This window comes from Eutrigla gurnardus, assembly GCF_963514095.1.
Source record: "Eutrigla gurnardus genome assembly, chromosome: 9".
Classification (NCBI taxonomy): domain Eukaryota; kingdom Metazoa; phylum Chordata; class Actinopteri; order Perciformes; family Triglidae; genus Eutrigla; species Eutrigla gurnardus.
Genome location: NC_139923.1, coordinates 4180116 through 4196233, shown reverse-complemented (window position 1 = coordinate 4196233; position 16118 = coordinate 4180116). Strand labels below are relative to the sequence as shown.

Below are 16118 nucleotides of genomic sequence, written 5' to 3'. Positions count from 1 at the left end.
AAGTATTTTCAAGCAAAAATAATGAAAAGGGAAACATGTAGGTGGATATAGGTTCACAAATGTGAAGATTTGCTGCTTCTCTTTATTTGATCGGGTATCAACATTAACTTTTAAAAGTGGTCGCCAGGCATCAGATTTTGTTTTGCAATTTTTAGCCACCTAATACTAGGGCTGAAAAGTTACTCAATTACAAAAATGATTGAGGCAAAAACTCTGCCTCGAAGCTTCGTTAAATTCCTATTTCAGCATTATGCGGCTGCTCAGCAGGGAACATTGTTCCACACGGACTGTTTTTGAGGAAGCCAGGGCTCCAGAGTGCAACCATTACGGATGTCCGGCTAAACATGTTCCTTGTTCCACCGGTGCTCCTAACAGTCAGCGGGTCTGTTTACGTGTGTAAAGTAATGTTTTTTTCCCCACAGCATACAGAGATGAATCACCATGGTCTGAACCAATCAGAGGCCGAGTAGGTGTGGCTCTGACCCCGGTCTCTTCTTCACTGAATGTTTGTGAAGAAAAGTAATCAAGCGTCAAAAATAAAGACAACTGTCGATAGTCTTTGTTCGTACAGAAAGTTGCCGTGCCTGTTACACTCGTCTCCCCTCGCACCATAAGATACTGGTCCTGTCTCACCGTCTCCGTCCGAGCCGGGGTCGTGAACAGGCAGGTTCAGTCGAGAACCGGTCCTTTGATTCGGTCTCCGGTTTGCCGCGGGCGGGCCGGCATTGTGCAGTACGGCCAGAGCCAGGCTGGGAACGCTGCCTTTACTGTCGGAGTGTCGTCGCTCAGAATCGTTAAAAAAACACGATGATAGTAACATTTAACACTGCTTATAATATCACCAAAGATGAGCATTTTAAGTTTATTTCTAAACTATTTAGATATTGTATTTTGATTTCTTGTTTGTGTTGAGATTTAAAAAAAAGAAAAAAATGTATTTTTAGCTTTTTTTCCTTTCTTTTTTTCGTATCTTTATTCCTGTTTATAGTCATTGACCGCATGTGTTAAGGAATTAACAGTCTATATGCAATAATCGGTTAATTACTCGATTACAAAAATATTTGATAGCTGCAAGCCCTACCATATACACTACTCACAAAAAGTGAGGGATATTTGGCTTTCGGGTGAAATTTATAGAAAATGTAAAGAGTTCACAGTGATATTATATCATGAAAATAGAAGCATGCTATGGTGATTTCCTCATCTCAAACTATTTATTGAAACAAAAGCCAGCAGCAGTGGTGTGTATACCACAACTAGGGATGTCCCGATCCGATATTTGGATCGGATCGGCCGCCGATATTAGCAAAAAATGCATATCGATATCGGATCGGCCTGCACGGGAAAATCCCGATCCGGACTCCCGATCCAGTTTTTTTTTTAACTCCGGTCCGTGTTTTCCAGCGCACCGATGTAGGTAATCCATTCCAGTTTTATTCCGTTTTTTCCCCAAAATCCGGTCCGCGTTTTCCAGCACACCTAGCGCACACCTCGCGACCTGTCCAGCATCCACTAAACAACAACAAGACGGACTTGTCTGTGCATGTCCAGTGTTTCCCCTACCATTGTACAGGCCATAAAATCCATCCATCCATCCATTTTCTACCGCTTATCCTGTATTTAGGGTCACGGGGGGGCTGGAGCCGATCCCAGCTGTCATTGGGCGAAGGCAGGGTACACCCTGGACAGGACGCCAGTCTATCACAGGGGGCCATAAAATCAATACGCCAAAAATAAGCCACCTATCAATTCATTCATAAATCAATAAACATTTACATTAGGAGCGCCTCCGCGCAGCACAGTAGACTTGCTCCGCAAGACGCGCAGCCACAACAATCCTCGCCGCGCGCTCCCGCTACGTTCTTCTTCGTGTACTTTACGCGCTTGATGTTGTTCTGATGCCGCTCCGCCTCGTTTAACCACCACGATGTCGCTTTCTACTTTGAAAACACGGAGTTGACACTGTATTTTGATAAGCTGTTGCACTCTTCAGACTCGTGGTGTGAGCGGAACCGGACCGGTACCGGAACCGGACCGGCTTCCGCGCTGCCTGCTCGCACAGATCCGCTCGTGCGCACATGCGCTGATGCAGATCGAGTGTTGTCGATAAATATATGCACTCCTTCAAAACAGCATCAAGCCATATTGTGTGTAGTATTAGGACGTGATGAAGTGTGTACGGGCTAAAGCCCGTTTGGGCAGGAGCAGTGTGAATGCAAAGCAAGGGACTCCCTGTGGGGAGGAGGATTGTTTTTGATAAGCTGTGGAACTCTGAGTTAACCTATTTCTACCTGAATTTCTATGAACTATTAGGCTGTTGAGTAAACCTATAAATTATATTTTACTTGATAAAATAAGACAATATATGCACTCATGTCGTTGTAGTGTTTTACAGTATCTGTAGCTATTAATGTGATGCTCATCATTTTCCAGACATATTTTTCCAGACCCTAATTTTAGATAATTTCCATCAACTGGCACCTTTAATCTTTAATACATGCTTGGATCGGCCGGTATCGGTATCGGCCGATACTAAAAGCTACAATATCGGTATCGGATCGGAAGTGCAAAAAGCTGGATCGGGACATCCCTAACCACAACATAACATGTCACTGTCAATGTCCCCACGTCTCTGCCTTTCTGGGACTCTTCCAGTCTCTCTGTGTCTCTGTACCTGCTGATGACACTCTGTGACACTCTAAGCTCATTGGCCACTCCCCTCTGACAACATCCTGTTTGAAGCCTTGCATGGCGAGGTGCTGTTGATCACTTGTTAGGTGTCGTCTTGGTCCCATGATGTCAACATGTGAACAGTATGATGAAGACGATGTTTAAATACCAACTCTAATTGAACCGGGACATTGATTGGTCGATTCAAGGGTCAAACAGCTGTTGTGAATGTTGCCGTTCAGCTCCGTGTTAGAGAACAGCAAGTTGTGTAAAAAGTCCTGAAACATTGAACAGTTGGACATGTGCATTCAAAAGTTTAGAGAAGGTTAAATTAAGTTCACCTGTAAAGGTTAAAGTGCATTTTAGGTTCATCCTGAAATCGAAAACCGAATATCCCTAACTTTTTGTGAGTAGTGTACGTTTAGTAATTAAGCTACCATGTCATCTTATGTTGCAAATGCTTTGCAGTATAATTTTCCGTCCAGCTCAAAGACGGCTCAAGACATAGCAAATTTACCTCAGGTTCATCTGGTACTTTCCACATTATTTTGTGATGTTGAAGGGTTCATAGAAATTTTTGACCCACAGTCAACTTAATTTGCTTCGCCGTCTTAAATAGAACATTTTCTTATTTTTTTTGCCTCACAGATTAGACACATCTTCACACATTTTAGTGAGCATCATCTTTTAGATCAAAACAATCAAATCATCCTAAATAAGATGATCATAAAGTTTCCCTGCATCAATAAAGGATAACTACATTAATTAATATAATTTCATAAGCTGTACTCGGTACATTTAACATTATTTTTTTTTTTCACGATTCACAATAAAAACCTATTTGCCCCAGATACAACATAAAAACAAAGTGAACAGGTTTACGTCCAGGCGAGTGTGCTCAAAGATGTCAGATGTGGACCAGCTGATCCAAATAAACTTCTAATCTAGAAGGTCTTCAAAAGTAAATGATTTGTCAGCCTAAGGGAGCAGGACTCAACAGATGATGAAGATGAAGGCTGCTGTTCTCGCTGCTTCAGGACTGAGGCATTGTTGGAAATGGCTGGCTTCAATCTGGGTTCTCTCTTCTTTCTATCACTTCATGTGTCATTTTCTCTCTCCATCTCTTCCCCTCACCCACTTCCATTTATAGCTCAAGCCCATGCTGGTTTTCCCAAGACATAATGAGTAGAGCTGATTAAGTTTAATTTAGCTGCAGCTATTCAATGAGATGGACATTTTCACAGCAGAGCACAAGCTTTGATAAAACAAAGAGCCTTAGTGTTACACTTGACTAAAGCATGTAAAAGGGTGTGTCGGTTGTGATGGTTTATATCCTCCCTTTGTGTTACATTACATATCAAACAGCAGGTCCCTGAGTTTGACACACTCCACAGAGTTGGATTAATACAATGGTTTGATTTACCTGAACAGTTAATATACTATTGCCATATCCTAATATTTTTTTCAGCTTTCACAGGCTCAGTTTAGTTAGAAAGTGGTTTGTTTCATCATTATTGGTTTTATTTTGGCTTTAAAATCAATGCAGGATTGAACAGATGGGAGGTTTTGGCTGTCTGAAACATGCAGATCTCCTGACAGACCTGGATAGATGCCCACATGAGTCACAGTGCTCTGCAGCAGTAGTGCTGTGATGTTGGACTGAGCGCGTGCAGAGGTGGGGTTCTCCCTGCGGGCCAGTGGCCAGTCCAGGAACTCGGAGAATAAAACAAAAGCCCTGTGCTGTTTGATCAGCATCAGACTGGCCGGCTCCATCCAAGTTAACCCCTACTACAGCTTCACTTTGGTGCATTCTGCCTCTCATACACTTTGCTGACTCGGACACACTCAATGTGTTGATTAAGCAAAAAAACACGATGCTGCTTTCAGGGGCACTGGATTTACAGGTTGAGCAAAAAAAAAAAAAAAATTAAGTTGGTTAATATGGGACAAAGTGTATTTTGTTTGAGTGTTGTAACAAGCTTTAACATGTTATAAAATATGGTAGCATTATTATTCTTTAATATATAACATGTGACTGATAGTCTAACCCTTTAGTATCTCTGCTTTTGATAGACTATCAAAGGTTTACTATTAAATGTAAAGTTCCAGTGTTCAATTCATAAGATTTTTGTATGCACATTCTACATTTTGTAAAGCTGTTTCTCAAGCTGACTTATGACTTATTTCTGAGAAACGTATGAAAACATCTCTGGTTTAAAGTGGTCCTTCTATGTGATTCTTTACAGAGAAACTCGGTTTTACAAATCTGTTGAATAAATCAAATAATTGATTAGTCAACAAAGTTAAAAGTGTTGGTCAACTAAAAATGTATTTGATTAAGGATTAAGTTTCCATTGTCCTGTAGTTTAAGTTAACTCTGTACACAGGTTACAAAAAGCAGAAACCACCCAATTAAATAACATAAAGTCAAGAACATATTCAGAACCAATACTTTATAAACTACCATATACTGTCTGGCATTGTGACACTAAAATATACCATAGATGGAACTAGGGCTGTAAAGATACACCAAACTCACGATTCGGTTTGTATCACGATTTTTGACCCACGGTTCGATACAAATTTCGATATTTATTTTTTAAAATTAAACATTTGATTCATGTAAGATGCAGATTTGGCGTGGAGGGCGTGTCTATCTGATGGTCTGTTAACTGCACAGGTCCCTCACTCAACTTACTACAGAGAAATGTCCCACAAAGCAACGTTGCAGAACCAAACTAAGGTAACGTAGTAACTGTAACTGTCTTTGGCAACAGGGAAACAAATACCGCAGCTGTACGTGGAGAAGCGTCCTTCCTCCCGCCTGTCCTACCGACTCCTGCTCACATTTCTGCCCGATAAACAGCGTCTGTCACCGGCAAAAAACTTTAACTCACCGAGTGTTTATGATGAAAAAAAATCTCTGCGACGGTCAGCCCTCCGGACCGAGACTTCAGTGAACTTTAGCCTCCGTCGAGTTTTGAGTGACAGGGAGACTCCAGGGAAACCCCTTGAAAACGCACACATGTCATCATCATGATCATCATCACTCCTTTCTGTGAATTACACAGCGGTTCGTCTTTACTCCAGCGGTGCTTCGCTCCGTGTGAACGAACAACGGCGGAGAATTAGCGAACGACCGCTGCGGTGTCAATGTGGTGTTACTTACAGCTCATAGTGCTGATCTGGACCGGAAGTTGTGTCGCGATTCTGCCTTCTCGTGGCGCGAGACAGGTTCGTGGATCTGAGTGTCGCGATTTCAGTTTCGATACGTGTATCGTTACAGCCCTAGATGGAACACACATGACTATTCAAACGCACACAGCCAGCCTTTTCCTGGCCGGCGTTGCGGCTGCCATGTGGTAACGGTCAGGAACTCTTCGACCATCTGCAGAACTGTGATTTCAAATGGCAAGACACAGACACAGAGACAGTCAGTCCTCCGTTGGGAATGCAGCAGTCATTTGGATTTGGTTAAAGAGGAGGGGGTGCTGCTGGCCGAGACAGGAAGTCAGACAGGTTAACTCAGGTCAATGCAGAAGAGCAGGAAGATAACTCACAGGCCACGTTGGCCCCAGAGGACTGTACTAGGAAGCAGGATTTGGGCTTAGCGAGGTAACTTCAGGGTTAACTCCAGTATGTCCACTGACCACTATGTCACCAGACATAGAGTAAGATGTCACTAGTCTTTGTATGAACAACATACATTGTTGAATGTAAAAAATACATTTGTAAGTAAAGTCAACTTAATTTATCAAGTAAAGTCAACTTAATTTATCAACTAAGGTCAACTTTACTTTTCTTGTAAAATTAAGTTGACTCTACTTGCGAAATGTATTTCTTGCATTCAAATAATGACGTAGTTCCTACAAAGACTGGTCTTGCTTGATCTATATAATTATCTGATGCAAAAAGTTGCCTTGATTATTTTAAGTAGAACTAGCACAATTGTTATCAGTGAAATATTAAGGCAATCCAGTTATTACATTGTGTGATACCTTGTTTAAAAAGCCAACATTGTAGTCACTAGATAATCAAAATTCACAGGGTTCAAAGTTTAGAAATTATGAATATGTTCACCAAAAATGGTATCTGCCAAACATATTTTGAAATATTGTGTACAAGACAATATTGTACTTGTACTACCTAGTTGTGCCAGAGAAAAGATCAGTCAAGATCAAGTCACCAAAATTGACAGGATTTATTTTGAATGTTCTCATAACATTCAATTAAATTCCCTCTGAATAAATGCTGCCATGGAGTCAAATGTCAAGATAGGGATGGTCACCTACATGCAAGGTATTATACACAGGCCAACACAAGTCAAACAACAAACGGCTTTTAGTATTTGTTTTAACATGTTATATGAAAATATATTATGGAAGTAAATCTGTCATCGGATATTGAAATTAAAAAGCCATTGGATTTCTAGCACTGAATATTTATGCAGTGGAACTATGTATCTGAATGTTTTGCTTCTGAATTTAACGCTGTTTTTCAATGTTCACAAATTCAATGTTTAAGATTTTTTTAACATTGAAATTTTAATCAGTCAGACTGAAGCTCTGCCTCAAGCAGCAGGTGTCTGTCAGCTCCCACCAGTGATGGCTACAGCCACAGACAGATGCAGCCACCCCGTACAATCATCAGTGGGAGCCGGCGCGTGTTTCTCCGTTGAATATGATACGTATGTCAGGGCTGACCTTCGCCGCGTGGTGTCGGACAACGTTATCATATTCAACGGGGAAACACACACCACATTTAATTATTTTTATGAATTGAATTGTATACATTGTATTGCACTTCTGAATTTGTTATGTTGAAATTTTTAAAATAAAGAGATAAATTCCGAGGTAAAACATTCAGAAAATTAACTTTCACTGCATAAATATTCAGTGCTAGAAATTCAATGCCTTTTTAATTTCAAAATCTGATGACAGATTTACTTCGATAATATAGGCGATAGTGATTTGCCTGACCAGAGCTGAATTATGTGCCATTTAAAGGGCAGCGAACTAATGGTATTCATATAAAACCAACGGCATCAAAATATGTAAACGGAATGTTGTAACCTGAGACGAACGTTTTTACTTGAACCTGATAAGCTCACTCAAACCCTGTACATTCATACATACATACATACATACATACATACATACATACATACATACATACATACATACATACATACATACATACATACAATGTCTTTATGGCCTTAAGGCATGTAGACTGACCTTGAGGTCATGGACCTTTGAGGACATTTTTTTGTTCACATCCTCCAGCTCTAAGAAGATCTTCTGAAATACCTCAAAAGGTATATTTCAGATGTTTAGGATAGCTTAGTTCCAAAGAATATATAAGGCCCATCAGGTAGGTACAAGCATGTGCCACATCAGGAATACCAAAAAGCACCTCCGGCCCTCGATGGCTATTCCAGCTTGCTTGTGGAGACCTTCATCCTTGGCTTTGCAGACCACAAAGATGTTGAGGACAAATGAAGTAATGGCCTCTTGGATGGCTGTCTCATCGCTGTCGTCAAAAACCTGTGAAATACACGAAAGAGAATCAAACCTGTTGCCACTGTTGCTTCTGTATGTTCCTAAAGATGGGCAGAGCACAAACCATCCAATGCAACAATCCTGCCAAATTTGCAAATTGATTTGTTACCTAATTTGGGTGTTTTAAGCAACACAACAGAATCCTTCACTGTTGCAAATTGAAGCAAGTCATTCCAAATAGCAACAACATAGGTGTTGGCTGTCCTTAGGAAGATTAAAACACACAAAGCCAAAGAGTGGATGGACTAGGATGTAGGATCCTTAAAGACTGCTGAACAGCAAGGGAAGTTTACTAAAGTTTTCCAGCTGCTCATGAACACAAGCTAATTGAGTGGAAACATACATGATACCACTAAGCCATCAGCTATCCTAAACTATCCTAACAGCCTTGTCTCATATATCACGGCTGTAAATCAGAGAAACAGTTATATTTTCTTTACCTGGTATTCCTTGATTAAGTCCTCTGTCTTTTCCCCAAGATAGAGAATGAGGCCTTTGATGACAGCTTCTCTTTTGGACTCAATGTTGTTGTCCTGCAAAAATATTAAATATGAAATTATGTTAACTACAAACGTCAGAATTCTACTTGTACATAAAACTACTACACTGTTGTAAGTACATGCCTGATTTAACATGTCAAGGGTGTCATCAAGTTTCTTTCCAACGGCTCCTCACTTCCTCCTGTACAGTGTCAACAGTTTGGGCCTTTATTGGTCCAGCTTCCCCAGGAATGCGGACTGGAGTGGCTTCAGTGTGATCTTCAGCAAAACCTTAAAGTGCAGATACATATGTCTGTATATGTATGTATATATATGTGTGTATATATATGTGTGTGTGTGTATATATATATATATATATATATATATATATATATATATATACGCACACTCACATTCACATATATTTAAATAGCCATAAATACAGACTTGATCACAATGTTCTCAATGGGAATTATGCAGTCATCATATCTTAACATAAATATTTTTTTCTGATTTGTATTAACTTCACATTCTCTATCTACAGTAAATCAAATGTTGTTGTAGGTATGGGTCATTGATAGGAATTGATAAGTGCCAAGGTAATTCAGGGATTAAGCATACTTGGAGGCCCCTGCAAAATTGCGAGATAAACTAGCACTTCTAAACTAGCACTGTTAAACCAGCACCGTTAAACTAGCGCCGCTAAGGCAGCGCCTCTAACCTAGCACTGTTAAACCAGCGCCGCTAAATTAGCCCCGCTAAACTAAAACCGTTAAACTAGCGCCGCTAAGCTTGCGCCTCTAAACCAGCGCCGCTAAGTTAGCGCCACTACGCTAGCGCCGATAAACTTACACCGATAAGACAGTGCCGAAAAGCTAACGCCGCTACGCTAGCGCCGATAACCTAACGCTGATATAATATAACGCTGCAAGCTAGCGCGGCAGGCTCAAATAAAGCCACAATCTAAACTAGCATAAAATGTGAGCATTATTGCTGGACATTTTGACTGTCAAGTTTTTCATTTATCTGTTTTTTACAAAACAATACGACCACTGGGGGAAAAAAACTAGCATCAACCAATACTCTGCAAACTTTATTCTTACCTTAAACTTCAGTCTGTGTCTTCTTGGTGCCACCTGTTCTGCCAACCTGGCTGCAGACAAAATGACGGAAATCTCCTCCCATTTCACAATTATATTGGAAGAGAGTAAATAAAACAAGATCATTGCTTGTTGTGTGGGTTTACCTAAAAAATTGCCGTGGATTACATGAGTACATCTTGTTAAAGAAAAAATGTACAATGTCTTGTGATATGAACAAACGCAAATTAAGTCCAGGACTAGATTTGTTTTTGTAGAGATAGAAACATACATTTTCATTGTTAATATCACATTATGTAATTGTGTTACATCTACAGCCTCTCAGAATCATTTTTCTCAGTGTAGGCCTATGTTTGTCAGGTGTCATGTAATGTGTATGTAGGTGAATGCTTATGTATACTCTTCAAATGAAGTGTTACGGAAAGTTGTTTTGTTGGTTTTTGGTTGTGTTAATGAGGTAGAGATTTGTTGTGAATCTGTGAAATGAAGAGGTACGTTTTAGGGAAGAGTTCCCTGGGTCTCCAGTGCTGCTGAAGCTTATATCTGAGCAGGAAGTCTGGTCTCCCAAGGAGGGAAGTCCATCACCCACTCAGTAGGACCAGGATGTAGTTGCATGTCCTTGAGTATTTGCTCATATGCACATGACTGTATGGTACTCAAGGTCTGCAATTTAACCCAATAGTCATCCTGTTGTTTCAAATCCAGTGTATATAACACTCTTCGTCCTGTCCAGGGTGTACCCTGCCTTCGCCCAATGACAGCTGGGATTGGCTCCAGCCCCCCCGTGACCCTAAATACAGGATAAGCGGTAGAAAATGGATGGATGGATGGATAACACTCTTAAAATTATTAAAACAAAAAAATATAGAACTGTGGACTGAAAATGAACAAACATATTACATTATCTGTCAAGTATTTCATTTATCAGTTTTGGAAAAACGACCCTCCTGAAAATGTAATAAATTCCCAATAATGTAATAAGGTATTACATTATCTGTAAAAATGTTATTACAATAACAGTCAACATTTTTGGGTTTTATTTCATTTTCGATCGAGTTAAGTGCAGATTTTATAAAATTTTCAGGCGTTATTCCTTTTTCAGGAAATTATTACATTATAGGGTGATACAAGGCCTCTGGTAGTACTGGCCCCAGTGTAGGGATACACTCATCTGACTTTTTCAGACCATTTTTTCCCCAGCAATACCTGGGCTTTGAGTGTCTGCTGAGACCAAGTACTGATCCTGCACCAGTATTTAATTACTAAGCTGTATTTCTCAGTGAGTTGGATCAATCTTTTATTTGTAAGCCAACATCAGGCTTGACATAGACAATCCATTCCTAACTTTGTAAAACAAATTGTAACAAATAAATACATGAAAATAATTTTTATGAAAATAATAAATGGCACATGGCAACTTGGTAAAACAATGAACAGGAATTACAATTCAAGTAAAACATTTCTAAAGAGCAATACATTGTTCAAAAACCTGAAATTAAAATGCCTGTGTATATATTATATGAACTTTAAAAATTGATTGAATGGATTCGATTAGATTTATTTGTCACTGCACAGGAATACAACAAAATTCAATGCACTCATGTACTGGACTCATTAAAAATTAAAACTCATTAAAAATAGCATAATAAATAGCAATTCTCATCATCTCATTCACTCGGTACATTCATGTCGTCATACACTATACCATCAACTCAGTGCCATTGTATGCATTAAAACAGTAGTGCAAAATATATAAGGTGCAGAGCATTGCATTGGGTGTGGATGTCCCTGATTAGTGCTGTCGGACCAGAGGGTTTGTTTTCAGGTCTGAGTTGAGTATGGTGATAGCTTTGGGATAGAAACTGTTCATGAATCTTGTGGTACGTGTTCTGATGGACCTGTAACGTTTCCCTGAGGGCAGCAGTTCAAACAGATAATTGGCAGGGTGGAATGAGTCTTTCAGAATGTTGTGTATCTTCTGCAAGCATCGGGAGATGAAGATGGTGTCCATGGTAGGTAGCTGTTGGTTGATGATGTTTTGGGCGGTTTTTATAGTCCTCTGCAGTGACTTCCTGTCTGCAGCAGAACTGCTACCATACCACGACAGGATGCCGTAGGTGAGCACACTTTCAATGGAGCAACGGTAGAAGGACCTCAAGTGTTGTTGTTGTGAGAGATTGGCTTTCCTGAGTGTGCGGAGAAGGTATAACCGCTGCTGTGCTTTCTTTACTATTGCTGTGGTGTTTGTTGTCCATGATGTATGCCCAAGAATTTGAAGCTGGACACTGTCCACCCTCTCTCTGTTGATGTGCAGTTGTGCGTGTGTGTCATGCTTCTTCCTGTAATCTATGATCAGTCCTTTTGTTTTTTTGATGTTGAGGCTCAGGTTGTTCAGGTTCAGGATTGGCTTATTGTTGCCACTATCCGATCCAGCTAATAGCGACCCGCCGAGAGAGACAAATACAGAGAGAGACAGGAAGAGAGAGGCAGATTTAACAAGCTGGGTTAAAAGAACATTCACCATTAACGTTATTCTCTATTGATGAGCATTGCACGGTATACTATAAAATTATTGTTATACCCTGCCATTAAAAACACGATACCTGGTTTTATTAGTACCAGTACTTAAAGTATGATAGTGTTTTAATATGAGGATGTGGGGCAGCAGAGCAGTGATGCAGTGCTCTGCTAGAGGACTGAATGGGATCCCACAAGAGGACAGTTTAACTTCTGCAGCAGTGAAGTGGACAGAAAGGAAAAGCAGTCCAATGGCAGAGTGACCTTCTCTTCACAAATATCCCTTCAACCCAACACAGTGCTTTCTACTGTTACTGAGGCTTCATCCTGATTTTAGCAGCTTTCCCTCATCAACTTCTCACAGTACTTCATACGAATGTATGATCATTTAATGTGTTTTTGTTTGGGAAGTCTCTCCCCGTCTCTCGTGCTGCAGTACCACTCCACCCCTGGAACTGTTCCTGATGGCAGGCAGGGACGCCGTTTTACAGAAACGTCTTTTAATTTTGGCTGGTTCGGTTGGCCTGGGGCTGCACGGTGGGGTAGTGGGTAGCACTGTTGCCTCACAGTGAGAGGGTCCCGGGTTTGATTCCTAGGTCGGGTTCGGGTTCCTTCTGTGTGGAGTTTGCATGTTCTCCCCGTGTAAGCGTGTCACATGTCGGCCCTGTGATAGACTGGTTACCTGTCTGTCTCTACATGTCGGCCCTGTGATAGACTGGTTACCTGTCTGTCTCTACATGTCAGCCCTGTGATAGACTGGTTACCTGTCTGTCTCTACATGTCGGCCCTGTGATAGACTGGTTACCTGTCTGTCTCTACATGTCAGCCCTGTGATAGACCGGTTACCTGTCTGTCTCTACATGTCAGCCCTGTGATAGACTGGTTACCTGTCTGTCTCTACATGTCGGCCCTGTGATAGACTGGTTACCTGTCTGTCTCTACATGTCAGCCCTGTGATAGACTGGTTACCTGTCTGTCTCTACATGTCGGCCCTGTGATAGACTGGTTACCTGTCTGTCTCTACATGTCAGCCCTGTGATGGACTGGTTACCTGTCTGTCTCTACATGTCAGCCCTGTGATAGACTGGTTACCTGTCTGTCTCTACATGTCAGCCCTGTGATGGACTGGTTACCTGTCTGTCTCTACATGTCAGCCCTGTGATAGACTGGTTACCTGTCTGTCTCTACATGTCAGCCCTGTGATAGACTGGTTACCTGTCTGTCTCTACATGTCAGCCCTGTGATAGACTGGCTACCTGTCTGTCTCTACATGTCGGCCCTGTGATAGACGGGTTACCTGTCTGTCTCTACATGTCAGCCCTGTGATAGACTGGTTACCTGTCTGTCTCTACATGTCAGCCCTGTGATAGACTGGTTACCTGTCTGTCTCTACATGTCAGCCCTGTGATAGACTGGTTACCTGTCTGTCTCTACATGTCAGCCCTGTGATAGACTGGTTACCTGTCTGTCTCTACATGTCAGCCCTGTGATAGACGGGTTACCTGTCTGTCTCTACATGTCAGCCCTGTGATAAACTGGTGACCTGTCTGTCTCTACATGATAGACAGGTGACCTGTAGACTGTCTCCCATTGTGGTAGACGATGGATGGATGGTTCGCTTGGCCTGCCCACACTGCTGGAAAAAATCCTAGAGGAAACACTGAGAAGATGTATTGTTATCTACAATTGACATACTCCTAATATTTCCTTTCTCACCTTCTCTTTCAGGAAACTGAAATTGCAGCCGAATGCAACCATGTAAGTGTCTTCCTTAAACACGACTTCCCAGCATGCACCATGTCACCCTAATTCCATTCCATGTAGTTTATGTTCATTATAAATCAAAAGTGATGGGTTTAGTACCTTCATTTATACTCCTAAACAAATGTGAGTAATACAGATATTTTATGCATCTTCTCTCCTCCAGTTGCTCTGGAACTACAAGCTGAACCTGACCACCGACGCAAAGTTTGAATCTGTTGCTGTGGAGGTCTGCAAGACCACCATCTCCGAGGTGAGTCGCTTATACCAAACCTCTACAGCGAAACTTAAAAGTTCTGTTTTACATTTCAACTAAGAAACGTCAAATTAGCTGGTCAATGTCGTGATTTTGTCATTTTTTTCAAGATAGTGCTTCTAGTTGAGTGTAGAATATGGATGCCCGATCGGGAGTTTCGGGGCTGATAATGGAATCTGGAGTCTCAATACGATCGTCAATCACAGGGTCTATTTGAAACCTCTATTTCTCATGTACGATTACTTATTTAACTATTCAGTAAAAAAACATGTTATATTACATGTTAAAGTATTTGAATTATGTATTGACCTTTCACTAAGTCCCGGCCCCCACTGCCAAGCTGTCCGAGTTCAGAGAGAAGAAGACTGAAGGGTCTGCAATATGTGTTTATCCAGAATGTCCAACCCATTCAGCAGTGAAAAGAGGTTAAAAAAAGATTTCATTAGCCCTCAGTGAAACCAGTAGGTAAGAGATGATATGAAACTTTCATATCACGATTATCCTGGCCAAAATAACTGTGAATCATGTAGGGTTCGAAACTCTATAAATGATCAATATTAAAACAATAGTATCAAATTCCATACTAACTTGCAAAAGTATCGATACTTTTGCTGACTTTCTGCCTCTTCATTTTTTAATTAATTAAATTTAATTTAATCAGAGCACCCTCAGTGTGGAATCATCCCAAATCTCATCCAAGTACTCTGGCGTCACTCGTCTGCCAGCCTCCTTGTTGGCTGGCAGCTCACACATGACATGAACAATCCTGCTCTTCTTCTACTCACACAAGTATTTGGAACATATTTGGATTTTCCTCAGATTTAATTTCTCCTAAATCTTCTTTTACACTTTCTAAAAAACAGAAAACCACTCAGGCCTTTAAATAAACTTTTAAATAAACCCCATTTATAATCGACATGCTGTTTTCATTTCAAAGCAAGGCAGCTTTATTTGTATAGCAAACAAAATTAAACATGTTTTTACAGGCAAAGAAAATACTGCAGACACAATTTCAATTGAATCTGCCTCATTTTAGTCAATTTCAGGGCAGTGTGGTGAATGAAAATATCAATGTCTACTGCACACCACATTCTCATATATATCATATGTATCAGCCATCAAGCTGCAATTAATGTTTTTAAAACGCCTCGGGTTCCCATGAGGTTTCCTGAAGCTACTTTCAGCCCATGAGGTTTTATTTATTTCTCCAGTCCTTCTTTAACCATTAGCAGGTTACAACCATGTATCCGACTGCTTTATAGAAGGAATCAAGTAATATAAACATAGAATGACAGAAATGACTGAGAATGGGTGTTATCTGTGTTCCTGTCTTCAGAAGGAGTCTTAAAAGCTCCATTTTAAAGCGGATGTTGCTGATTACTTAATTCCCTTCATAGACAGAAGCTCGCCATGCTTGTTTTAAAAGTATGTAAGAACCGTTTTTGAGCCCAATGGATGACAGTTATGAGAAATCACACCCGAAGCAAAAATCTTCACCAGTTTTAGTTTCAGTCACCCCTCACGTTTTTCACTGTAGATGATCCTCATTTATATAGTGCTTTAATCCAAAGCGCTTTACAGTGTTGACTGACATTCACCCATTCATACACACATTCACACAGCGGGGTCAACCACACAGGGCGACAGCCAGCTCGTCAGGAGCAATTAGGGTGAGGTGTCTTGCTCAGGGACGCAAGACACTCTGCTAGGAGGAGCCGGGGATCGAACCAGCAATCTTGCGGTTGCCAGCCAACCCGCTCTACCTCCTGAGCTA

At 40.9% G+C, this 16118-nt stretch overlaps 1 protein-coding gene across 1 annotated transcript in view; it reads left to right on the top strand.

Annotated features, from left to right (window-relative positions):
* The window catches only part of LOC311019146 (Golgi apparatus protein 1-like), a 50891-nt gene that overhangs the window by 9570 nt on the left and 25203 nt on the right, over nucleotides 1–16118 (top strand). The window contains exons 2-3 of the mRNA XM_084018385.1: nucleotides 14056–14085; nucleotides 14255–14341. Coding sequence (XP_083874511.1) covers nucleotides 14056–14085; nucleotides 14255–14341 — 117 coding nt within the window. The remainder of the gene's footprint in view (nucleotides 1–14055; nucleotides 14086–14254; nucleotides 14342–16118) is intronic.